Source organism: Periplaneta americana, chromosome 15, assembly GCF_040183065.1.
Source record: "Periplaneta americana isolate PAMFEO1 chromosome 15, P.americana_PAMFEO1_priV1, whole genome shotgun sequence".
NCBI classification, from domain to species: Eukaryota; Metazoa; Arthropoda; class Insecta; order Blattodea; family Blattidae; genus Periplaneta; species Periplaneta americana.
Genome location: NC_091131.1, coordinates 10,553,060 through 10,580,159, shown reverse-complemented (window position 1 = coordinate 10,580,159; position 27,100 = coordinate 10,553,060). Strand labels below are relative to the sequence as shown.

Below are 27,100 nucleotides of genomic sequence, written 5' to 3'. Positions count from 1 at the left end.
GATAATGGTATATGTGAAGACCATGGTCATAGGAATAAAAATAAATAAGGTAAACTTGCGAATTCTAAATGAGGCAGTAGAGCAAGTGGACAGCTTCAAATACTTGGGGTGTAATATAAGCAGTAACATGAGCTGCTGCCAAGAAGTCAGAAAGAAGGACGATAGCAATGACAAAGGAAGCTTTTAATAGAAGAAGGAGCATCATCTGCGGACCTCTGGAAAAATAACTGAAGAAGAGACTAGTGAAGTGCTTTGTATGGAGTGTGGCATTGTATGGGGCAGAAACATGGACATTACGTCGAAGTGAAGAGAAGCGAATAGAAGCATTTGAAATGTGGATATGGAGAAGGATGGAATGTGTGAATGGTCAGACAGAGTAAGAAATGAAGCTGTGTTGGAAAGAGTGGATGAAGAAAGGATGATGCTGAAACTGATCAGGAAAAGGAAAAGGAATTTGTTGGGCCACGATCAGTGAGTTCTGGGACGTGTTGCATGATTGTACATATTTATTTTTTTAATTTAATGATAGTCACCTATCAGTCTTGCTTACAAAACTGTTTCATGCATTCAAAATCTCAAACTTCTACTCACTTTGTAGTTTTTTTTTCCTAAAAATAACTTGACACTTGTACAGGAGAATAAATATTTATTGACGTGTGATACTTTTACACATTTTCTAGGAAGTATTTCACATCTAGTACCACGAGTACAATCAAGTAATAATAATTTAACAATAAATAAAAAAGCAACAAATATAATAACCGTAAGTAAAAATATTGAGCACAGTACATTCTCATGTCATATTTATACCAGTAATTTGACACTTTGATAGGAAAAATTAAATAAACAGTACTGAACCGTAGCAAAACATTGTGGAACGACAATACATACATACTATCTACATATACACTAACATACACTCTCTCAACACGCACACAGAACCTTAATACTATAGATGGCTTGTGCCATTAATACTACAGAGAACTGCACATCCCAGCAGAAATGACTAGAATCTAACATCGGAATAATGAAGCCGAGACTTCATCATGGATGCAAAGGGATCGAACATTCTTTAAATACCCTTATAAATATAATTAAATTACAATTATGGAACATTTCATTACATAAATAATTTAATAAATTAAATTTAATCAATGAATCGTGAAAAAAATGCATAAAAAATGAGAGAGATGATGAACAAATGAAGAACCGAAGCAGGAATGCAACAATGTCAACATGTCCTTCAGTCATGTTCACTCGATGAAGTCCACGTCTAAACAATTGTGGTGTGACGACATAGACAGGCGAGAGACGTCGGGGCTACATCGTTCTGGGTGACAGGACTCTGCTCATACCTGCAAAGCAAGAAGGCTGTGGTTAGAAACTGCGCAGGCGCAAAGCGCATTGCAGTGCCAGTAATAAACTAAATGGGAAGAACATTTCGCTATACAGTCATTCCGGTCAAACTGGGAATTCCAATGAAAAAGTATTTTTCAGAAATATTTGTTTATTATTAGTGCAAGACATAGGCAAGGCTCTAAAATTAAATATTCTAATCTTTCATTTTCAAAAGGAAAATATTTTACAAGTTTTATAGGCATTAAATCTAAGTGGTCTTGGTTAGGTAATAGGTACTGTTGTCCACACCTGTGGAGTAACGGTCAGCGCGTCTGGCCGCGAAACCAAATAGCGCGGGTTCGATTCCCGGTCGGGGCAAGTTATCTGGTTGAGGTTTTTTCCGGGGTTTTCCCTCAATCCAGTATGAGCAAATGCTGGCTAACTTTCGGTGCTGGACCCCGGACTTATTTCACCGGCATTATCACCTTCATCTCATTCAGACGCTAGATAACATGAGCTGTTGATAAAGCGTCGTAAAGTGACCAACAAAAAAAAAATAGGTACTGTTTTTTTTTTACTTAAAGTTTGCAGCACTTACTGATAGAAAAATGAACTGTTAATGTACCGGTATGTTTTTCAAGGAGCTATTGTTAAAGAAATATTTTGAGAGTTTGCACTGTTAATTCCAGAGCTCTAGGTTCTAGGAACTTTTTACTGTATACTGTATTCTTTTTGCCATTTATTTTCAGTACTCTGGGCTAATAACAATTAATCTTACAGTGCAAATGAATATTTTGACTAAGAAATGTCACAGTTGTTTTGAAACTGGAAAAATGAAGGACATTAACTCATCTGTAACATCCGTGACAAAATGTGTGTAACACCCGTGACATGGAAGAAACAGCTATAAAATATTTACCGATTATGTTTTTGTAAACTAATTGGATGGAATGAGATTTTCATAGCTTTCATTTGGACAGAATGAATCTCTTTTCTCTTGAGGCAGAAACCTCAGTCTTACATTTTTTGTTATTAAGATATGAAGTGAGTTCACAAATCTTGTAACATCCGTGACGGAATCTTTTCTTTATTTTCTGCAGTAACAATAAATTTTATTCAACAACTTTTTTTCTGTAAAATGAGATTGATTTTCTAAATTGATTCTAATAATAAAACTTGACAAAAGTCATTTAATTTTCAATATATAGAGTTTTAAATAGTAAAAATGTAACATGTGACAACTGGAATGACTGTAGAATGAATATAGCATAGTTTAAAATAATAATAATAATAATAATAATAATAATAATAATAAGCAGTTGTACTATGTTGACCGCACAATCGCTACCCGAGATTATAGTGTGTTGCTTCATTTTCCGACAAGAATATTGAATGGGATGAAGGTCGCATTTCCCTAAGTCCAGTGTTTCTCAAACTATGGTCCGCGGACCACCTGTGGTCCTCGAGGTCTGCCCTTGTGATCCTTCAAAAAGGACAGAAGAAAAAATAAAATTCAAACTAATTGCGTATCACACTATAGCTGAAAATCTCAGAGTTTGGAAATGACATATGGCAATCGTCTTTCACTTTTTCTCCCAGTACTGGCATTTTATGAAATTTATTACCCTACCTGTCTTCCGACTTCCCACTCTACTCTCAGCAACAAAAGAGGGATTTAAAGCACTATGAACGTGGTGTTTCTCGCCATCTTTTCTCTGCACATCAGCTGATGACATGTGGGTAAGTACATTGGCATATCTTTCAGATGTATTCTCAAAACTAAACGAACTAAATCTCTCTCTACAAGGTAATTCTTTGACTGTTCTCAGTGCGCATGAGAAAATAAAGGTGTTCGAGAGAAAACTTGGTTTGTGGTCAGTTCCGTAAAACAGAGGATTTTTTTCACTATTTCCAACCTTAGAGTCTTTTTTTTTTTTTTTTTTTTTTGGTTAAAAATGATGTCGTTATTGGAAAGGAATTGTGCAATGATATATGTTCGCATCTCGAAACTCTAAGGTCACAATTAAAAACTATTTTCCAAGTAAATATGATGAATTTTCATGGGATCGTGATCCCTTTCATTGCGATATAGAAAATAACAAACTTTCATTGAGTGAAAGAGAACAGTTAATTGAACTCTCGAATGAATTAAGTTAATTTTAATTGATTAATTCTGTTTTAAAATATAGGTATACTGATATTAAAATGTGCTACAAAAATGATAAATTTTCTTTCAAAGGGAACAAGAGTAAGGTGGTCCGCGGAACTGTTCTGACTTAAAAAAGTGGTCCCCACTTCAAAAAATTTTGAGAAACGCTGCTCTAAGTGAACGATGAATAATGACAATAATGATTATGATAAAGAATTATGATCATCAAAGAAGAAGAAAACAAGAAAAAAAAATGGAACAATGTAACTTCCTATAAATGTAAATTGTCGAACAATTCAAGTACTTTTTATAATAGGTTACTATTTCTTATAATGAAGCACGTGGTTTTGCAGTTACAGGAAGATTATCTTAGGAAATGGACTAGAGCTGTATGGGCCGGGAGGCTAACAAGTCCTCAAAGACATAATAACAATTTGTCCTCCATCTTCGTTAAGATTGATTAATTTCTTGGAAACCTTAACAAGTACTTTATGGCTATTAAGAGAAACAGGAATAGGTATTCAGACAAACCACCAATTAGATTTAAAATAAGTCCCGTATGTCTCTAGCATTGAAATAGAATGTTACAACAGAATTCCTAGAAGATCATTAAAAGAAACAATACCGAAACACGAATTCCGACTTTTCTTTCTCAGGAGTTAGATAATACTGCTTTTAAGTCTCATTTAAATTCATGCTAGTTGCGTGCGGTGTTTTGTATGTAACTCCTATCGCAATTTCCGGTATGCATTCCGAAAACCACAAAGGCGCTAAATTAACACACAGCTTGTTATATGAATACTCATTTGCACCTGATTTAGAGTCTGAAATATTTTTTTACGCAAGATTACAACTTCCGTAAATAATTTTCTCTTTTAATTATTCGACATTAATTTTAAGCGGTATATAATATTTTACAATATATAGCACTTTTATTAAAAGTGTATTTGAATAAAACAATCTACCTACTCTAACCTAGTTTATAGATGGCAGAACTTTGTGTTCTACTGATATGCCTACATTGTGGTACGTGCAAATTTCCGTAATAAATTAATGGCTAATTATACTATCACATTGCAGCTTATTATGATCGCATGTGTGAATGTATGTATAGATAATTTTCTTTCTCTTAGTTTTATTTTTTACATTTTAAAAACATTATGATATAATAATACATAAAATTTCACTTATTGTATATGATTTCAATTATATAGGGTTAGTTAAAAGTCCCACACCACCTAAATAACTTTTGAAGCATACGGTTCAGTGATATGAAACTTGTTATGTGAGGATAACCATATGCTAAGAACTCAATAATGATATTACCTAGTTTTTTCTACTTCCGGTTTAACGGGAAGTAACTCCAACTCTCTTATTTTAAATGGAATACCAGATATATTTTCAATTTTTGAATAAAGCTCATTAAGAGCTTTTCAAAAAGTACCCACACTTGATACTTCTGTACAAATTCAGCGTTGCTAAATAAAAATGGAAGTGGTGCAAGATATTCCTAAAGCCTGGTTAAATTATTCCTTAAATGGTTTCTATGATCGAGTGACACATTGTAAAGCAGCTGAGGGCTACCAATTTGAACACATAATTTAGAAGGTGAGCTAGCTTTGTTTTGTTTTTGTTAAGGAAGGGGTATTTTATTATTTTAATATTCGATACACTTTTCTGTTTTCTTGACTTAGCAACACTGACTTTGTACAGAAGTATCGAGTGTGGGTACTTTATGAAAAGCTCTTAATGAGCGTTATTCAAAAATAAAATAATATGTTGGGTGTTCCATTTAAAATAAGAGAGTTTGAGTTACTTCCGGTTAAACCGGATGTAGAAAAAAATCGGTAATACCGTTATTGAGGTCTTAGCATATGGTTATCCTCACATACCAAGTTTCATATCACTGAACCGTATGCTTCAAAAGTTATTTAGGTGGTGCGGGACTTTTAACTAACCCTGTATAATAATAATAATAATAATAATAATAATAATAATAATAATAATAATAATAATAATAATAATAATAATTTTATATCATCATAATAATAATTTTATTATTATTATTATTATTATTATTATTATTATTATTATTATTATTATTATTATTAACTATATACAGATGTCGGGAATAGTCTACAGTTGCTCATACATAGATGACCATTTAAAAATACGCATGAGATTTCCATTCATTTTAACGATAATGACACTCGAGAAGGCAGTGGTCATTATCGTTTATTCCGGTATTAGAATATTTAAAAAAATCGGAATTCACAAGGCTTCTTTATTTAAATAAATAAATAAATAAATAAATAAATAAATAAATAAATAAATAAAAGGTCCCCTTAAAATAGTCAGAAATCCCATGAGTATTTTCAATGACCCTTTGAGTAATTAATAACTACGAACCTGTACTCTTCGACTCCATTCCGGAAGCCACTGCTGTGACGGCCTATGCGGTCCAACTAAATCTCTGACGTCTTCGTCACTCTCGTTATTGTCCGCTAACATGGCGTCGGCGTCCGCTGTGGCCTCGGAGTCGTCATGCGAGTTCAGCAGCTCCTGAAGAAGTAGCTCCGCTGATCGGCGACGACGTCGCCCTCTGTGAAGGAGAAAAAGTCAACAATCACACGTCATGTCGCCGATTTCATACACAATTGGGTTGGAATACATTATTTCATACATCTATGAAGCACGTCCTTGTTGCCATCATTATTGTCATCATCCTTGTCATCACTTCAATATTTGGAGACAAGAATTTCGTCAAGTTATTGAATGTGGCTATAACTCCACCAGAATAATTAAATTAAATTAAATTATTGAATCTCTATTCGCAGTATTGCCATCTGGTAACAGATCATGTTTCCATTTGTTTCCTAGCATCCACGAGGCTGAGGTTATTGTTGCAATGCGTACACCGTATTAATCAGAAGAGCTATAAATAGACTTACACAAACATGAAATCGAATACGTGTAGGTAATACAATTATTATAACCAGTTCCTAAAATAACTCATTTTGTAGTGTCCTAATGTCGGTAAATTATCGTTAATGTTAAAATATATTTTAGTACTAGCCGTACCCGTGCACTCCGCTGCACATGTTAGAAATAAATATAAAGTAATTACATTGTTAAAATAGGACGTTTGATCCAGGGAACATTCGTGTTTGATAGAAGGATAAATCGTTTAATATGTTACTTAATTTAAATTGTATTTAAATAATTAAAATGCGGTCATTTTGATCCAGAGAGCAACCATTTGGTGCAATGACAATTCCTTTAACATGTTTCTTAATTGTTATTACATACAACCATAGTTTAATGAAGATTGACATATCATTTAGTTTTAATGTGCATACTTTATATTACTTGCTATATGTTTCACAAGTTACTGTAATAACATTGTAGAAAATTATGTCCCTCTAGAGAAACTACACTTTCCAATGGTGAAATAATAATTAAACAATTAATTAGCTTCTGATATTACTTCATACAAACACAGAAACATTCTCTGTAGGCTGTGTTTATTAGCTTTCGATTGTTGTTGTCCAAGGTCCCTTATAGACGAGGTCATTTGTTTTTATTTCAGTACAGCGCCTTAGATGGCGTTGTTATTGTAATTTTAAACTCAAATTGTCTCATTAAATATCAGTCCTATCAAAATTTTGTGTAGAGAAAAACTTATCGGAAATTATTTTTAAAGAAACGTTTGTTATGTAATATTTTTCACAAAAATCAATAATAAGGGAGATATTTCGATTTATTTAATTCAAGCCCCCTTACAATTTCCCTTTTAAATAAAGTATTTTGAATGCCATATAGCCTAAAATCTAAGTTACAACGAACTTAATTTATATTCCAATTTTCATATAAATCGGTTCAGCCATTATCGCGTGAAAAGGTAACAAACATACAGGCAGACAGACATACAAACAAACATTTCAAAAAAGCGATTTTCGGTTTCAGGATGGTTAATTATACATGTTAACACTAATTATTTTTAGAAAATCGAAAATTACCAGAAAAAGTTTGGCTACAGATCTATTATTAGTATAGATATAAGTAGCCTAATTAGGAAATTTAATTTCAGTTGTTTCCATGGTAACGGGAATAGCTGAAAGACGATACAGATAAAATTAAAGACAGCCATAGACGATAATAAGATCAATGAAGAGTTTTGATTTCTACTGTAGACCTATTACTGGGAACATCTCCGAAAAATTATTTTATTAAAAAAATGATTAATTATTATATGTCCTTTATCACATTTGAAAAATTATGAATACCGTAGTTATTCTGATTGTAGATTTCAGTGATTATTTGGGCACTTTCTTGTATTGTGGTATGTCATTATGGTTTGAAATGACCTCTGTTGTTATTACATAGGTCTCGAGGTATGTCTTTGTGGAATACAGGAATAATATTTTCTGGGAAGCTGACCTTCAGAAGCTTCTGTTACAAGATAATGTCGGTTAGTAATTACTAGAACTCTTTTTTGAAACAATTTGTCGCGCGTGCCTTGAACAGTTCGCAAACAAACTGACACTTCTTTACAAAGGGAAGTGATTGCCAGTTGTGTTTCAAGCATTCAAAGAGATAATTAACTGTTCCGGATAATTGAAACTAAATGGGATAAAGAGGTCGGATTTATTGTGCTTCTATTGATTTCACTGAAGCTCATCTGGCGTTCTGCTTGGGACTAAATCTGTGGTATCACAACTTGAGTGATAGCTTCCTTAGACACAAACCATACCACCCTGTGACAGCTTCCTGAATACACTTCGTTGTGTCATTTTCTGAAGGACATTTTCCTTTATCCACCCAATCTTATGTTAAGTTATGAGTTCAGTTTTATAATAAGTGCAATATGGACTAATACGGAACAATATTTTGGAAGTTAATTATGTGTTTCAAAATTTTCACCAGTTTTCAAGAATTTGCCAGTTTTTCTTTTCTCAGAGTGAATGTGAAATTTTTCTAATACAAAACGCATGTTCATTTTACACTAGCTTCACAGCAATATTTGTATTAAAATCAAAAGTGATATAATGTTCGCTGGAGAGTAATTAATTAATTAAGAAGGTGCATTATATCTTTATACTATGTAGATCGTTTATTGTTACGTTCATATTTCATGGTAGTGTAGTTCGTTTATTGTTACGTTCATGTTTTATGCTACTGTATTTCGTTTATTGTTACGATCGTGTTTTATACGACTGTAGTTTGCTTATTGTCACCTTTGTTTTATACTACTGTAGTTTGTTTATTGTCACCTTTTTGTTTTATACTACTGTAGTTTGTTTATTGTCACCTTTTTGTTTTATACTACTGTAGTTTGTTTATTGTCACCTTTTTGTTTTATACTACTGTAGTTTGTTTATTGTCACCTTTTTGTTTTATACTACTGTAGTTTGTTTATTGTCACCTTTTTGTTTTATACTACTGTAGTTTGTTTATTGTCACCTTTTTGTTTTATACTACTGTAGTTTGTTTATTGTCACCTTTTTGTTTTATACTACTGTAGTTTGTTTATTGTCACCTTTTTGTTTTATACTACTGTAGTTTGTTTATTGTCACCTTTTTGTTTTATACTACTGTAGTTTGTTTATTGTCACCTTTTTGTTTTATACTACTGTAGTTTGTTTATTGTCACCTTTTTGTTTTATACTACTGTAGTTTGCTTATTGTCACCTTTTTGTTTTATACTACTGTAGTTTGTTTATTGTCACCTTTTTGTTTTATACTACTGTAGTTTGTTTATTGTCACCTTTTTGTTTTATACTACTGTAGTTTGTTTATTGTCACCTTTTTGTTTTATACTACTGTAGTTTGTTTATTGTCACCTTTTTGTTTTATACTACTGTAGTTTGTTTATTGTCACCTTTTTGTTTTATACTACTGTAGTTTGTTTATTGTCACCTTTTTGTTTTATACTACTGTAGTTTGTTTATTGTCACCTTTTTGTTTTATACTACTGTAGTTTGTTTATTGTCACCTTTTTGTTTTATACTACTGTAGTTTGCTTATTGTCACCTTTTTGTTTTATACTACTGTAGTTTGTTTATTGTCACCTTTTTGTTTTATACTACTGTAGTTTGTTTATTGTCACCTTTTTGTTTTATACTACTGTAGTTTGTTTATTGTCACCTTTTTGTTTTATACTACTGTAGTTTGTTTATTGTCACCTTTTTGTTTTATACTACTGTAGTTTGTTTATTGTCACCTTTTTGTTTTATACTACTGTAGTTTGTTTATTGTCACCTTTTTGTTTTATACTACTGTAGTTTGTTTATTGTCACCTTTTTGTTTTATACTACTGTAGTTTGTTTATTGTCACCTTTTTGTTTTATACTACTGTAGTTTGTTTATTGTCACCTTTTTGTTATTTGTTTTATAGTACTGTAGTTTGTTTATTGTCACCTTTTTGTTTTATACTACTGTAGTTCGTTTATTGTTACGTTCGTGTTTTACACTACTGTAGTTCGTTCATTGTTACGTCCTTGTTTTAGTTACGTGCGTGTTTTACAGTACGTAGTTTATTGTTACGTCATAATTTAATGTTATATGCACATTTAATACCTTGTGTTCATCTGTTTTTGGTGCCCATGAGGCCATGAGTACATGTATGGAGCGAGCATAATCCTCAAAGTATAGATAATTTATTTAGCAAAAAAATACAAGCATCTACTATGTTAAAATGCTTTGGTTAAGCTTGGAAAATACATCAATGACGTTATCAACGAAAAACAAGTGCCGGACGCTCCCATTTGAAAATGAACACACGATAGAAACGTATTCGCCTATTGATAAATGTATGTTTTGAAATAATGTCGCCTACTATTTTATGTATGTATTCTCTAATAACTGTTGTGTTAGCGAAAATTTCACCTATTGTTGTGTATGCTTTCGAAACACATATTTCAACCATTGTCCAAACCCTATTGTCGATAATAGGCTATATTCACTGAATAAAAAAAAACTATAAGTAGCTTTAGATATTCCATATTCAGTTCACGAAATGATGTTACTTTTTGTAATATAATTGAAATATATGTCTTGGGATCCCATTGTATATTCAGTAGACCGTATTTAAACCTTTTAATGAAATTCTCAAAGACCTTCTTAAAATGGAAAGGCAATGTGAATTCAATTATGATTAGACCGCGGAGTCCTGTACTTCTGTGTTGTTTTCAGATGTAGAGCACGAAAGAAAAGCGTATGGAAATTAGTTTAGTATTTCGCAAACGCATTTAAAAGATAGAATTATCTCAACGTAAAAGTACAATTCCCACATAACTGCAATATATTATGCAAAAGCCTGTTCTTTTGAAATTCAGTCACGGAATCGAATTGTAACTCGATTACATTCGCTGATAGATGGATTTCTTTACTTACCGAACTAGGTATATAAAAGAAAGGACATATAATGCGAATAATGGGTTTTATAGCTTTATTTCTGCAATAGGACCAATAAGAAATATAGGTCTATTAGCTAGAACCTACGCGTTTTAAGGTTCTAGAATAAATGCGTTTAAATTTCTTTTGTTTCCGGTGGAAAGAGAATATTTGAAGCGGTGTAAATTATAGTACGTATTCACATAAACATTTTTATTTTCGGAGTGATAATAGTGTCTTATCAATATCAAATATTTGGCATACGACAGAGAAATTGTAATGACTTGCAGCTGTTGTCTTTCTTATCTCTTAAGGTTCGTCAGTTGTATTTTGCGTGCATTTCTTGTTGAAATATTTAAAATAGATCGTTGATACATATTATGGTAGGACCATGCGTTATCGTATTTCATTTTTTTTTCAAGCGTATTTTATTTTCCAAGCCCTAACAAGGAAATAAAGCGTTTTCGGAACCGTGTTCATATATAACATAATTTAATTCTCTACATGTGAGGAATGTCCCTAAAGTTTTGATATAACTTTTTGTTACACCCTGTATATGTTATCCGTACAATTAAGAAAAATAGTAACAATAATCAATTTATAACAGGATATTACATTAGTGTAATATAATCCTCACACTATTGTCATTAAATTTAATATAATATACAATTCTTAAAATCACATTTAAAAATAAAGTTGTTACGCAATCAATGGAATTTGAAAATCCTGTCACTTTTTTTATTCATTATGACTTTTATCGTCTGTTCTTACACTCTTCCTCTTTTTAGTGTTTTCCTTTCTTTAGTCCTTTCATTCGTCCATAAGTTTTCCCTTTTTTTAATACGGGGTGGCTCAAAAGTCACTACCTATTATTGAACTTAGATTATCTTAATCTCTTCCACACCTGTGGAGTAACGGTTAGCGCGTCTGGCCGCGAAACCATGTGGCCCGGGGATTCCCGGTTGGGGGCAAGTTACCTGGTTGAGGTTTTTTCCGGGGTTTTCCCTCAACCCAATATGAGCAAATGCTGGGTACTTTCTGTGCTCATTTCACCGGCATTATCAAATTCATCTCATTCAGACGCTAAATACCCTAAGATGTTGATAAAGCGTCGTAAAATAACCTACTAAAAACATATATTTTAATCTCCCCATGCATTTAAAATTACCCGCCCTTCACTTTCATCTGACAATTAGTTACTAATGTAAATAAGAGTAAATTGCTATATAATCAATCATCTGTTAAAATATAATTTTACCATTCGATCTCTGTTTTTTTTTCATTGTACTGGGTAGTGAATTTCGGGCCACCCTGTATATTTACTTCACCGCCTTTTTTCCTTAATTATTACTTCTGTTGTTTCTTTTTTTAATTTTCCTTCATTTAATTATAAATTATTATTTGATCTGAATTTTGAAAATATGGTTTTTAAGACGCCAGATGCTACCAACGACGTGTTTTGCGTCTTAGAGCTCACAACCGTTAATGAATTCCAAGCAGCATATAGTCTGCACCATTGCGCCTATAGTAGTAAACAATTCACAAAGGCAGTGATGTGAGCATCATCTGCCTAGGTTTGTCGTAAAATGAAGACGTCGTGACGTACCCTAAGTGCAGGATTATCGTTGGCAATGTGGTCCATTGTCACTGCTCCACTGCCTCGTATCCTCATACTTTATGCATTCTGCTATCCGTAAGTTTGCAGTTGTAGACTTCCTCTTTAACCACGAGCCATCTCTCGAATTATGTATAACTCAATGCTCAATACACACTTCAGGGCTTTTTCAGAGGATTCTACGAAAACATTTTCACCTTATAAGTTATCGTCTGTTTTCTAAAATGTTAAAACAAAACGTAAATCATTGTGGGAACTATGTCAGCCTGAAAGACTTAACTTTGTAGTAATGTAATCCTTTATTTCCTTCTTGTGTCAGATATATCATTTCATATGAAAAACTTAATTTGCAAGAATTAGGCTTCTGGTGATGGCTAGAGACCGGTACAATATGAAGACATTGCCAAGACATGACATTGTCCACACCTGTGGAGTAACGGTCAGCGCGTCTGGCCGCGAAACCAGGTGGCACGGGTTCGATTCCCGGTCGGGGCAAGTTACCTGGTTGAGGTTTTTACTGGGGTTTTCCCTCAACCCAATATGAGCAAATGCTGGGTAACTATCGGTGCTGGACCCCGGACTCATTTCAACGGCATTATCACCTTCATCTCATTCAGACGCTAAATAACCTTAGATGTTGATAAAGCGTCGTAAAACAACCTACTAAAAAAATACATATTTATTATGACTATTACACTTTTACTGGGCGGCCGGATAGCTCAGTTGGTAGAGCAGCTGGCTACGGGCTGGAAGGTCCGGGGTTCGATCCCAGGTGGTGACAGGATTTTTTTCTCGTTTCCAAACTTTCAGACCGGCCCCGAGGTTGAGTACCGGGGGTGAAAGGCGGTCAGAGCGTGGTGCCGACCACACCACCTCATTCTAGTGCCGAGGTCATGGAAAGCATGGGGCTCTACTTCCATGCCCCCCAAGTGCCATCATGGCATATAACGGGAATACCTTTACCTTTTTTTATTACACTTTCACTACGTCATAAGACTTTCGATCAATAAAACGGTACTAAAGGACGTCTTTTAACCAATTATGGCTGCTTATCGCACAATTTTATTGCTTCCCTAGCATTTATTTAATTTTATCCGTTCTCTAGCATTTGCTTCTTTTTATCAGTACCCTAGCGTTTGTTTCTTTGTTTGCCAAAATTTCAAACTGCAAATTATTATTATTATTATTATTATTATTATTATTATTATTATTATTATTACTTACTTACTTACTTATTGGCTTTTAAGGGACCCGGAGGTTCATTGCCACCCGCCATAGGTCCCTATTCTGAGCAAGATTAATCCATTCTCTATCATCATATCCCACCTCCCTCAAATCAATTTTAATATTATCCTCCCATCTACGTCTCGGCCTCCCTAAAGGTCTTTTTCCCTCCGGTCTCCCAACTAACACTCTATATGCATTTCTGGATTCGCCCATACGTGCTACATGCCCTGCCCATCTCAAACGTCTGGATTTAATGTTCCTAATTATGTCAGGTGAAGAATACAATGCGTGCAGTTCTGCGTTGTGTAACTTTCTCCATTCTCCTGTAACTTCATCCCTCTTAGCCCCAAATATTTTCCTAAGCACCTTATTCTCAAAATTATTATTCTCTCTTATTATTATTATTATTATTATTATTATTATTATTATTATTATTATTATTATTATTATTATTTGATAATCCTCGTCGGTAAAGTCACAACACAGTTAAAAACCATTATTGAAGATTAGGTCTATATGAAACAAACTAGGGTCTAACGACATTTTAATGAAAGTGGCCTTAACGCTCTCTGTGTAGCCCCAGGAAGCTGAATACAAGACCGTTAATAGCGACCGCAGAGTTATGAAAAGTAATGAATTCAGATGGCTTTACAAAATTCTCAACGGTTACAATTAGATTGAAAGGAAAATCTCGAGAATCAAATTTGAAGTGGTAAGTTGTTTTATGGAAAATACTCTGGACTAAAGCAAGCAACAAGGTTATCAAAATCGAATTATCTGGAAAGCAAGCTACGGTGAAACCGAACCACTAACTCATCACGAAAGTAGCGCCGGCCGCTCGCCCGGCCTTTAGCTTGTCGGAATAATTAAGATGGAGGGCTGATCGCGAGCTGTTAGCAAGATGGATCCAACTTTTCTGCTTTCCACCGCCGCGCCGGGCCGCCCACTTACCTAATAACGTTTCTATTAAAATACAAAATAGAAACTCGAAATGTATGTTTTCCACTACGTTGTAGAATACGGCCCTCTTTTAAAACAGCTGTTCATTCCACAGAGAAATTGCCACCTAACAGAATTCTGAAAGGAGTACTGTAAATATTTATACATCAAGGATACAAAGCGACTCAATTTTCTACGCGTGAGAGGTTTTTTTAAACAAGCCGTAAGGCGAATTTTAAAATCTCACAAACGAAAAAAATGAGCTACTTTGTGTTGTTGTATACATTATTTTTTCCAATACCAGGAATTAAAAAAAATATATAAAAAATTGGAGATTAAATTGTTTGTAGTTGTGAAAATTAATGAAATGACAACAGAAGTGCGTTGCTAAGGCCAGTTGCTATGATTTCTTTGGTCGGTATTTGTTTTTTTGGTCGCCATTAATTCTTATAGCAATAGAAGTTTACAGAATTATAATTTAATTAACATAAGCGAAGAAAGCGATGAAAATGGTGTATTAGATATTCCACGTGATATGAAGGAATCGGAAAATAATTTTATGTTAGAGCTCCTTTCTGAAAAGTCTACACTTCAATAACAGAAAGAGTATAAAGAATTGTTTGAGTTGGCGGAAGGAGAAGAAAGTCTAGAAAATGTCGTATGAAGTTCTTCTTGCTTATCTCGGTGGGAAATCTAAAGCTTATAAGTGTTCAAGTCTGTGGTCGAAGTTTTAAATGTCAAAATGAACTCCAACCGTAAATGTAAATATAGATGTAATTATCCTACAGAGAAAACATTTCTTAAAAGACAAAATGAAGGTTATAAACATTTAAGTAACATCTCCAATTGCACAATAACGTAAACATAATAATTAGGGAACAGATGCATTATAGGGGCCATCCATCACACATTATACGCAAAAAAAAGGTCAGCGGAAGTAATGGTTCGATTAGCGTTTTTAGCATTCGATATTCGATAAGCATTAAATGCTACCAAATTAAAAAATTAAATAAAAAATTTACTACTGATGTGATTTTAGTCAGTTTGTATTATATTTTTGGTCCAGGGAAAATATATTTCACTATTACTGCCGTTATTTCCATTTTGAAGTAGGCTACAAATCAACAATATAAAACTGACTGTTAAGTTAGAAGTTGGCAACATATTTTATGTCGATTATAACAACAATACATATCGATAGTAGCATTCATACCATTTAATCAATAAGGAGATTGGCCCCTATAATGCATCTTTTCCCACCTCTTTTGGCTTTTTCGTTTAGCTTTAATGCTACAATGTTTTTAGTTTGATTTGATAGCAATTTATGCGTGCTTTTATTCCCGCACACAACGTTAATCAATTAGTTACAGTATGACAAATATATACAGTTCATTTATGTGTTTATTATTAAATAAAACAATCTGACACAAAGATTTAAAATATGAATATTTGCTCTTTGAGATTTTTTGTTCATTATGAATTAAATTCAACAGATTTAATCACCACAGCGTTTGTTTGAAATATTCTCGCCTCGGGCAGCACATTTAATGAAAAAGGTGAAATAATTCATGGTTATATGCGAAACATTACATTATTTATATTTTTGATACCTTTATTATAGATTATAAACAGTGTATTAGGTTAATATTACGTACATAATATAAATTAATTTACTCTTCTGCGTGTAAACAAGTCTGCTATTAATTCCTGAAAATCAATTGTGGTATATTCTAGTGTAGACCTAGATATTCACATCCATTTTAGAATAATTCTCAGTATGTATTGTGGGATTTTTTTACTACAGTTCATGAAATGTTTATATGGACATCACCTTGGACTATAAACATAACATGAAAAAAAAGTTTTCGTTTCTCCAGATAATATTATATATCTAGAAAAACATTCGACCAGTGGAAGTTTGGTTCTTTTAAATATTTAGTACGAAAACGTTAGACTATCAGTGTCTACGAAACTCTACTGATTTAAATAATGCAAATTTAAGAGACACTGGTGACGAGATTAATTAATTTTTAAGAGGACACTACTAAAAATGACAATTTTTTTCCTAATCACTTTTTTGAACCAAATTTTGAGATCATGTTTACGATGTAAAGGACTAACAAAACCCAAATCTTTTTGGTTTTTGATTTTTTTCTATTTCTTTCAGAATTATTTTCAAACCCAAGTTTTCAGTAGAAGATCTAAATTTTTAAGCTTCCTTTTTTAGATACATTCACAAGATATAGAAAAACATTTCTATGCATTCATTTTATAGAATATCTTATTTATTCACTTTGAATTTTTTTTTTAATTTTGAAAATATTATTTTTCCTATAATTAATAAAAAATTAACAAAATAAACTAGCAGCATTTCTTACAAAATAAATGGATAGAAATATGAAGCTAATTTATAAATATTTGCAGTAAAAATTTCATCCAGATTGATTATTATTTGCCATAAAAAAGTTGGTGTTGAATCAAGAAAAATAAACTTACGGAAAAATGGATATCTATGTAACACATACCTATTAAAATTCTCCTCAGCTACATTCATCTAATAACTTCAGGGAGCCAACTTTAGAACAGAAATTTTTAAAAAGGAAATTTTTGATGAAAAAATAATTTTGACAGCTGTTTAAATGCCACGTCCCCTTACGGCCTTAATTAAAAAAAAAATAAAATATTTGTGATGGGAATTTAACTAAATTCATTTGGGATATGAAAATATATGTTCTAAAGAAGTGAAATAGTCAATAAAATTTTTTTGAAAAATTTTCATGATTTTAAGTGGAGTCTTCCTTTAAAGAACATGACATTACAAGATAAATACTACATACACAAAGTGTTTTCTTTTTCTTATTTAGCAGAAAATTAAGATAGGTTTCTTTAAGCTTGAATACTCACTAGTGTTACCATCTCTAGTATTGATGCTTACTATAAATTAAACTAGTTTTAAATAATTCGCTTTTACGTTTTAATTATCAGCTTAATTGTGAACAATTTATTTATATGTCTTCATTACTACCGCTATTAACTATATAATGTTCAGGAATGAATACGTTAAATGCTGTGTCTATAATATTCGAATATCGCTAATAGATAATAAGAAGTTGATCAATATCGAATTGAGTAAGCTAAATAAAAATTAAGATACAGTAATCAAATTATAAAGCCACCAGGGGTTCTTATTGCATACATCAAGTCATGCACTTGTTTTACCAGCTTATTTTAAATTGCCATACTCATAATGTGCGCTTCGACCCAAGGAAAGCATTTAATAATACAAGTTTTTAAGAGAAGAATTTAAATTAAAGGAAAATATTTCCCTTGGGAGTAATAATAATCCTATGAAGACATGCAGGAGGAAAATTTCAAGAATGCATTATAGAAGCTGTCACATTTCTTTTGCGTCTGTTTTACTCCCACGTGGAAAGGAGTTGCTCTCAATTGTTTAGATCCAAAAAATATTTTATTTGAGAAAACAATTCAAGTAATTCTGCAAAACTTAACCGAGAAGATTATGCAGAATATCTACAACATAAGTATATTTTGCTGCATATGAAATTTGTTTTCATAACCAATAAACGAAAATAATTCGTTAGCGAAGAAATATGAGTTAAGGCTCATTCACAATGAAAATTAAACATAACGTAAGCGTTAACTTAACGTTACAGTAAAATCAAGAAGTCATACCATCATTCACGATGGGAACATAAACATAACAGCAAACATACTTGGTAACCATGGAAACATAACAACGACGCCATTTCCTCATATTCTGTCGTATACTTCAGCGCTCCAAGATTGTGTTTTGTTTGCATATCACGTAAGTATAAGCATGAAAGTTTGGAGTTTGCAAACTTCCATGTTAACGTCTTACGGTAATGTTTATGTCAATGCTTATGTGAATCATTGTGAATGATCCCATTTGGTAGCCTGGGCGCAAACGTCTGTGTTTATGTTACGGTTATGTTTAATTTTCATTGTGAATGGGCCTTTAGTGCATTTGTACACTACTATTTTTCCACACAATTTATTTAGAGCAGAAACGCAAAGAATTTCATTATTTATCTTTCCTATGTAGAACACTAAATCATATTGCAAATCTATGTAGTCGTACTTCAACTTTTTATCATCAGCATATCTTTTTTCCATTAACTTGAATTTAAATTATATTTTTTTGACAACAATGCAATGCAATCTCACTTCAGAGGAGGCATGCACCCATTTTTTTTCTTCAAACGTGCGTAGATTAAGTTGTCCCATGACGTTATACCACATTTTTTTGCGTCACCCATGCAAAAGATGCACCCGTGTGTTCAAGAAGGTGTACATATATTGGATAACTCTCTACAAGTTTCCGAACTTTCATTTCGTGTCCTTGTAATATGGACATTATTTAAATAAAATGCTAATAAATATTGAAAACAGTTAAATTGTGGAAAAAAATATAAAGATGAATTTACATCTCCATAAAAGACAATGACACAGATTTCGAAGGTTCCTAGGAAGTTTTATATATTAAATGTTGGCAATATTGATTTTACATATCCTATTTTTATATTTTAGTTTCAGATAGCTATCTATATATTGGTCATTCTTGGTTGATTGAACAGTGTTTTCTGATTACAATTTATAATAACTTTTCATTGTAAGAATGTAATCTCAAATGCCTTATCGGGCGCACCTTTATTATTATTATTATTATTATTATTATTATTATTATTATTATTATTATTATTATTATTATTATTATTATTATTGTAAGAATGTAGTGTCCAGAGTATTGTAACTTGTATAGTATTTGCTATGGCAATACAGCCGCCACAGTGATCTAACGACTAAAGCGCTGGACTTATAATTCTGTGGACCCGGGTTCGATATCCGGTGTATCTCCGATTTATAGGCCTAACTTGTTTTGGGCAAGCCCAGTGGTCCAGGGGTTTTCTCCTAGAGTTATGGTTCCTCTGTGATATCCAACAAATTCCCATATCATCTCACTTCTTCATCTACATGTTGCGCAGACCAGTCTCCTATGGCGCAACCTGGGCAACTACTCTGTCGGTAAATTGGTTTACACAACTGGCTTCACATGGATGAATGACGAGTAGTCAAGTATCCGCCACTAGTAAAAAAGCTATGGCAATATATTTTTATTTTTTAACATTAAGTACCTAAAAAGGTAAGAATGTTTTAACAAAATTTATATCGACATTAATTTTCTACAAGCATTTATGTGAGAATTACGCAACGGTTTAAAATATTGATTATTAAATAAGGGATTAACAAATTTTAGAGAATGTAAGGTAATATTATTAATAAAATATAATATATCTCCCATTTATGTCTTAATTTAAATGTAAGATTTCTTTTTATAATTTTTCAGAATGAACATCGCATAAAATTTCCATGGTAACGATGAGCTACGTTTAATTATCTATATATATAATTTGAACTGGTAATGAAATTACGGGAAAACGGCTGAACGGATTTTAATAAATGACCCCTCATTTTGAAGCTTGGAACTCAAAGTTTTTCAGAAAAATAGTAGTTTTCAGTGAAATATAAATTTTTCAACATAATTTTCCTATTTTCCAAAATCCATCTGTCGTCAGTTATGAGACTTTTCAGAATAAAACAAAACACACACTACAGTAAACAATATTACACGAAGGCCATGATCTGCAAGATTGCTGACATATTTAGAGCTCAAATTTAATTGGCTATTAAAAACTTGAAGAGTTATTAAAATTATTTACAGGTCTGATTCTGTGGTGTGTAATTTTCTGAGTACAGCTGTGTATTGGATATTAAAAACTACAAAACGTGAGGTGGTTTGATGACATTATTACCATTAGAAATGAAATATTATTGTAGTTAATGCCATGATATGACTATTTTTCATTAATTATACATGCTATAGGCCTATTGATGATATGAAAGTGAAACGTTTTGGAGTATGTAAGTAGATGTAGAGAATATCTTAAATTAAATCTTCATTTCTATAATTTACTGAGTGGCGGCTATATAGTATACAGTACATACCAGTATATGTTACTGAAAACTATAAAACTTACTCAAGATAATAATATTGTTATTAAAATTCAAACATTTTTATAGTTATTAATCAAGTGGGATTGGATCTTTTTCATATATTTCATGGCGGTGTGGTGGAGATATTTCTGTGCGTGATTCTCTTCAGTATTGGCTCGAGAGAGCGCAAAAATTAGATGGAAAGACCAAAATATATTACTTACTGATAAAATAAGAGGCCTACAAGATTTTGTAGTCTCCCGATCATTTCAGCAAGATCTCTTAGCAGGATAAAATTATTTTACCCTCTACAAATTTCAAGGTAGTTCACGAAACATGCAGCAGCTATACCGAGATGCTATGTCTATTGTTCGAAAGCATAACAAACCTGACTTTTTTTAACTTTCACCTACAATCCACAATGACCTGAAATAGCTATCCCTTTACTCCCACATAAAAAAAACCCCACTGATCGTCCTGACACTGTTACTTGCGTTTTTGCGTTCAAACTTAAAAACTGAAGATGTATAGGTTCAAGAAAAAGTATCTGGCATAAAAAAAATATTCAGAGGGAGTATGTTTCATTATTATGGAAGCAAATAACTTTCAAAATGTCCGTGTATTCTTCATTGAAAATAAATCTGAAAAATGTTTATTTGAACGTCTAATGAACTTAGTTTGCAGCATTTGCTGCACAAGCCACTAGTATAAGTATAATTTTATTATTCTACATTTCAGAATTACTGGACGATGCTAGCTTTTTGAAAGCACCCATAATGTACACTTTCTTGAGAAAATATGATGCAGAATCGATGGAAATTCACAACATACCTGTTGGCTACTGTTAAAGATCTTACTATGCAAGTCTTTTGCAGAGTGTGTGGTCGTGAAACTTCTGAATATATCTGTTCTTAAATTGCCTAGCGTGTGTTCCGGCGCCGACCTCTTAGGCCTGCATCAGAAAAAGATCGAGTGAGTTTAGACTTACATCTTGGCCGGGTCGACTTGTCCAAATCCCACCGGTACGTTCACCAGCTTCCCTGCCATTCTTCTCAATGCCATGTAAGTCTCCAGCTCTGCCAGTCTCTGGTCCGATACTCGTTTCTGCCTGTGGAGGAATGTTAACATTATGAAACATACTGTGACTTTGCCCAAACTGATCTTATTGGAACGTCTGCGATTAGTTCCTCGCAGTTTAGCTCTACGTTTTCCCATAATTTTGTTAGGTATGATTTTTAAGGATTGGTGGTGAGATTTTTTTTAGTTTTTATGCTCGACCATGCCGAAATGTAGTGATTATACACCTGGTAGTAGCCCTTTAATGCACCTCATTAAAGTACACCTATTCATTATAGTTCAGTTGTTCAGCCAATGAGAAATCACCATTGTAGCATTATAAAAGCGCAAGTATCGATTATTCTCGGATATGCAATCGAAAGACAACTAGCGAAAAGTCACGGAGGCTGGAAATCCAATACTGTCGCAGAAGGTTATGTTCTGTTACTCGTTAATTGTAAATAATATTCAAATAAATTCAATTTGTCATCTTGTTTTTCAATTCTAAATCAATTTCCAGGTTATATCAAGACTAATGTTCATGTTATTCTCTAGATTATATCAAGGTCAATGATATTCGTTCCTCGGAAAAAATCAATACTTTCGCGTCTGCGCATATCTCACAATTTAGAAGGTCAGTTCCGCTCCTCACTTACATAACCATAACATGAATACTTATGAATAATTTCAAGTTAGAAATATGATCGAGCATAAAAAGTCGTATGAAACTTGCCTGTAACGGTAATTAAGACGCTCGTATGAAAATTATGAAACTCGCTTGCGCTCGTTTCATAAACAAACATACTCGCGTCTTAATTACTACCATTATAGGCTCGATGCATAATGTACTATTGTACCGTGACACAGATGCAGAAACATCCAACGTTTTGGTTCCCTCATGAGGAAAGCTAGGAAATAGATGCATTACCAAGAGCCAGTCATGTAGAAAGTCTCTCGGTAACGGAAGATGGAGCCAATACATCTCTTGGTAACGCATCCAACAGATAGTATTTCTTTCCTGATGATGAGGTCGGTAATTGGTAGCTGCGAACTTTGAATATTTCTGCACTTATGGCAAGGCGAAAAAAATCTCGCATCACCATCAAATTATGTTTTTATATATTAATTTCACTTTTACAGCTCGGTACTATTATGGAATGACGTCACTATCTCGTTATACGCAAAGTTTCTGTAGGGAAATTAATGAAAATAAATTTAACATTTGTTATAATTAAAACATATAAGTAGGCTTATATAAACACACATTTATATTATATGTGTGTTTATATAGGCCTACTTATAAAATATGCGATAAGGAAGAATATGAATTATGATATGATGTCAAGAAAATGGGACTCCAAGGCTATAGTTTACTTTATGTTAAGTCTATCATCTACATTTATTGATTAAGGCTTTCATTTCAAAACTTCACTGTCTAAATGACTGTTAATTTAATTAAATTTAGCCACCGGCGTAGCTCAGTCGGTTACGGTGCTTGCCTGCCGATCCGGCGTTGTACTTAAGCGCGAGTTCGATCCCCGCTTGAGCTGATTAGCCGCTTGAGTTTTTTCCGAGTTTTTCTTCAATCATAAGGCGAATGTCAGGTAACCTTTGGCGAATCCTCGGCTATCAAAAATCCCATCGACGCTAAATAACCTAGTAGTTTATACAGCGTCGTTAAATGACCAAGTAAAAAATCATTTAAATTTAATTTCAACAAAAGAACACATAAATTTATATATTGATGGGGAAGTTTAAAACTAGTGTTAATTGCATTTCATGTTCCACTTCCTCACCTTCAAATTTCAAATGGCACCCCTATATTATGATATTACTTAAATTTGAAAGAGTATTCAGTGTTTATATATAATAATAATAATAATAATAATAATAATAATAATAATAATAATAATAATAATTTATTTATTCTCATATCTTTTTTCTATCGTCGTCTGGCAACCTGTATTGTTGTAATTGTTGATTAGAGCTGAAGAGAATAAAATTACAAACTATTGTTGACTACAGGTTATTTCAGGTAGTAACACAAACTAACATTAAGGAATATTATGGATGTGTATTATATTATGGATAATAAAAGCAGACGTTTGGATTTACGTTATTTATGCACGGTTTTGATATTATGGCAATGCTATGTAGAGGAATTCCGAAATATGCTGTATTACTGTCTAGCTAACAATGCAATACATTTTGAACATTTAATTTAGTAAATTTAATTAATTGAATAAACTGTTTTCATCCTACAAGCAACAATCGAGGTTGCCAGGCGACGATAGAAAAAAATGTGAGAACAAATGAATGATATGCATGATTGATTACTCTTTCAAATTAGCTAATTATCATAATATAGGAATGTCATTTGAAATTTCAAAAGGGGATGAGGGTGCAATTAACACTGGTTTTAAACTTCTCCATCAATATCTAAATCGACGTGTTGTTTTGTTTAAATTAAATTTAATTGAAATAAATAGTTATGTAGACTGGAAAGTTTTGCAATGTATATTTTATTTGATGATTATTTAAATTATATTCGACACAGTTTCAATAAAATCTATCAGGGGGAGTGTTAATTACTGTAAGTGTGTTAGATAAGTCAGTACTCTCTGAAAAGTTTAGATTTTATTCCAGTATTAATGGCTATGTATTTCTGGCAAATGGCTCCGGTACCAAAACCTCTGCAAACATATGATGACCTACGAGAACTGAGGAAGTACGTGAGTTTGTCGCAAATATTAGTTTTTTGAATTAAAACATGAGCGTATGTTCAAATACAGGATATTTGTAAATTTCATTCAGATGTGAACAATTTAAAAAAGTCTGTAGAATAAATAGTAGGATGTAGAGTCCTCATAACCTCAAATATTATTCAACGGACGTTCAGAAATCGCTTTAATTGAACTGGATATTACCTATACGTAGACGGAAGAAATCACTGGAAGCAACTGGGAAAGAGTAAAGTTTATTTTGGACACATAAAAGATCAACATAAATAAATATTATTCATATAAATGATAAGAGAATCATTCGTGTTGATGTAGCGTGTAAAAATATCCCACACGCGAGTGGCTTGAAAAGTGGGGAATTGTATCTATTTGTGATAAAGATTGGATCTTAAAATAATGGCGATATCTCGTTGAAGTGTCAGGATGTTACGCTTTATTTCACAATGTGAGGCAATGTGTAGTTACGTAACGATACTACATGGCGTACTACTGAGGAGAAAGGTCATGCGAAACTCACGTGTCATTCATTAATAGATACGCACTTTATTACGAGGGTGACCTTAATGAAAACACTATAACCAGAGTCTCATCGCAATGGTCAACGCTCTTCCAGGCTAGAGACTGGATTAAAAGGCTGCATAACTGTTATTTACTAGGCCTATCGTACAATAATAATAATAATAATAATAATAATAATAATAATAATAATAATAATAATAATAATACACTGTGTCCGGGACAAAATGTACCAATAAGAAAGTTTAATAACTCGTGTAATAATGGAGATAGGAAAATGAAAATCAAGATTTCAGGTATAACTCCCTGTAAAGTTGATTTGAATAATTTCGAATAATTTCCCTCGAAATTATTCAAATCAACTTTACAGGGAGTTATACCTGAAATCTTGATCTGCATAATACACGTCACTGCTCGTTAACAGAAAACCACAATTTAAGTCACACGGAGTTAGTGTGCACTCCAAGTTGGTTGCTTGACGGATGTCAGCCCACTTTGAGGTCTGTGGATATAGAGGGAAAAATTGGATCGTTGTCGGTTAGAGTTCCCGGGTAGCTCAGTGGTAGAGCGTTGGTACGTTAAACCAAAGGTCCCGGGTTCGATACCCGGATCCGGAACAATTTTTCCCTCGAAATTATTCATAGGAAAATGAAATTTGCGGCAAATGAAAGAGGGACATTTTAAGTTTTATGTGTGATGTTGGGAACATTTGGTCATTGTTGTTGACATAGCTGTAATTAAAATGGCGTTCACAGTGCAACAAAAAGTTCAATGCTGCTATTGGCTTGCCGAATTCAAGTATCCGAAGATAGTGGAGAGAAGATTTAGACAACAGTGGCCTGAGAAGCAACCACAAGATAGGCACACAATAACAACTTGGCATAGAAAGCTTCTTGAGACCGGGATCGTCAACAGGCATAATTGTCGCATCTGGGGATCAGAAAATCCGCATGTAGTGAGGAAATTGGAAAGAGACATCCCTAAGATTAATGTTTGGTGCGGACTTACACATGAAACTGTGATTGGACCGTTCTTTTTTGTGGAAAACACTATCAATGGAAATGTGTATCTTGATATGCTGCAAAATTACACCATTCCTCAAATTCCACAGGGACATGTTTTCCAACAAGACGGAGCTCCGCCTCATTATGCATTACATGTTACAGATCACTTGAATGAATGCTTTCCTCAGCGATGGATTGGTCGAGGTGGACCTACAGCATGGCCTCCCAGATCCCCAGACCTAATCCCACTGGACTTCTTTTTTTGGGGGGATACATAAAAGACATTGTGTACAAGACTGTAGTGGCAGATTTGGAGGATCTGCGTCGGAGAATTGTCACTGCTTGTGCAACTGTCACTCCAGAGATGTTACGAAACACATGGCAAGAACTTGTATATCGCCTGGACATCTGTCGTGCTACAAGAGGTGCACACATAGAAGTTTATTAGTGGTCATTCGAAACTTTGGAAGTCCCTTTGTCAATTCTCGCAAACAGCATTTTCATCCATCAATTATTTGGTGAGTTATTAAACTTTCTTATTGGTAAATTTTGTCCCGGACACCCTGTATATTTATCTTCTTAAACCGTCTCGTCCTCTAAGAAATGCTAGAATTTTATTTGTCTTTCTTCCTCTCATTCTGGTAACAAGATGATTCGATTTTGATAAAATATATTTTTATTTATATCTATTCGGTTCCACATCTCCACGTGCCCGTTGCATCGTAACTGATATTCTACCTGTGTTTTTCTGGGTCTAGAACGTATTATGGACTTAACATTGCCATAAGAAACCTATGTATAAAACAATAAAGAAACAGCTTAATCAAGTGGGCCATGTATAGAAATTAGCAGGCTTTGACAATTTGTAAAATACTAGAACAAGGCTTTGTCTTAGCAACCATAAATGATGTTCTCTTGTTTCACAAATTGTCAAAGGCTACCAACTTCTAAATATGACCCATTGATTATTTCTGTGTTGATTTTATACACAGCTTTCTATATCCTATACTGAGTAAAACATTGTACATATATTGTAAAACGTCGTTGCCAATATTATATTATTTCGATCGAAGAAAATCCGGAACAT

At 33.1% G+C, this 27,100-nt stretch overlaps 1 protein-coding gene across 1 annotated transcript in view; it reads right to left on the bottom strand.

Moving 5' to 3' along the window:
- Nucleotides 1–626: 626 nt before the first annotated feature.
- Nucleotides 627–27,100, bottom strand: part of LOC138714624 (uncharacterized) — a 37,107-nt gene continuing 10,633 nt past the window's right edge. The window contains exons 2-4 of the mRNA XM_069846656.1: nt 21,685–21,804; nt 5,897–6,089; nt 627–1,355 (exon numbers count right to left, since the gene is read on the bottom strand). Of these exons, the coding sequence (XP_069702757.1) occupies nt 1,350–1,355; nt 5,897–6,089; nt 21,685–21,804 (319 nt within the window). The 3' untranslated portion in view covers nt 627–1,349. The remainder of the gene's footprint in view (nt 1,356–5,896; nt 6,090–21,684; nt 21,805–27,100) is intronic.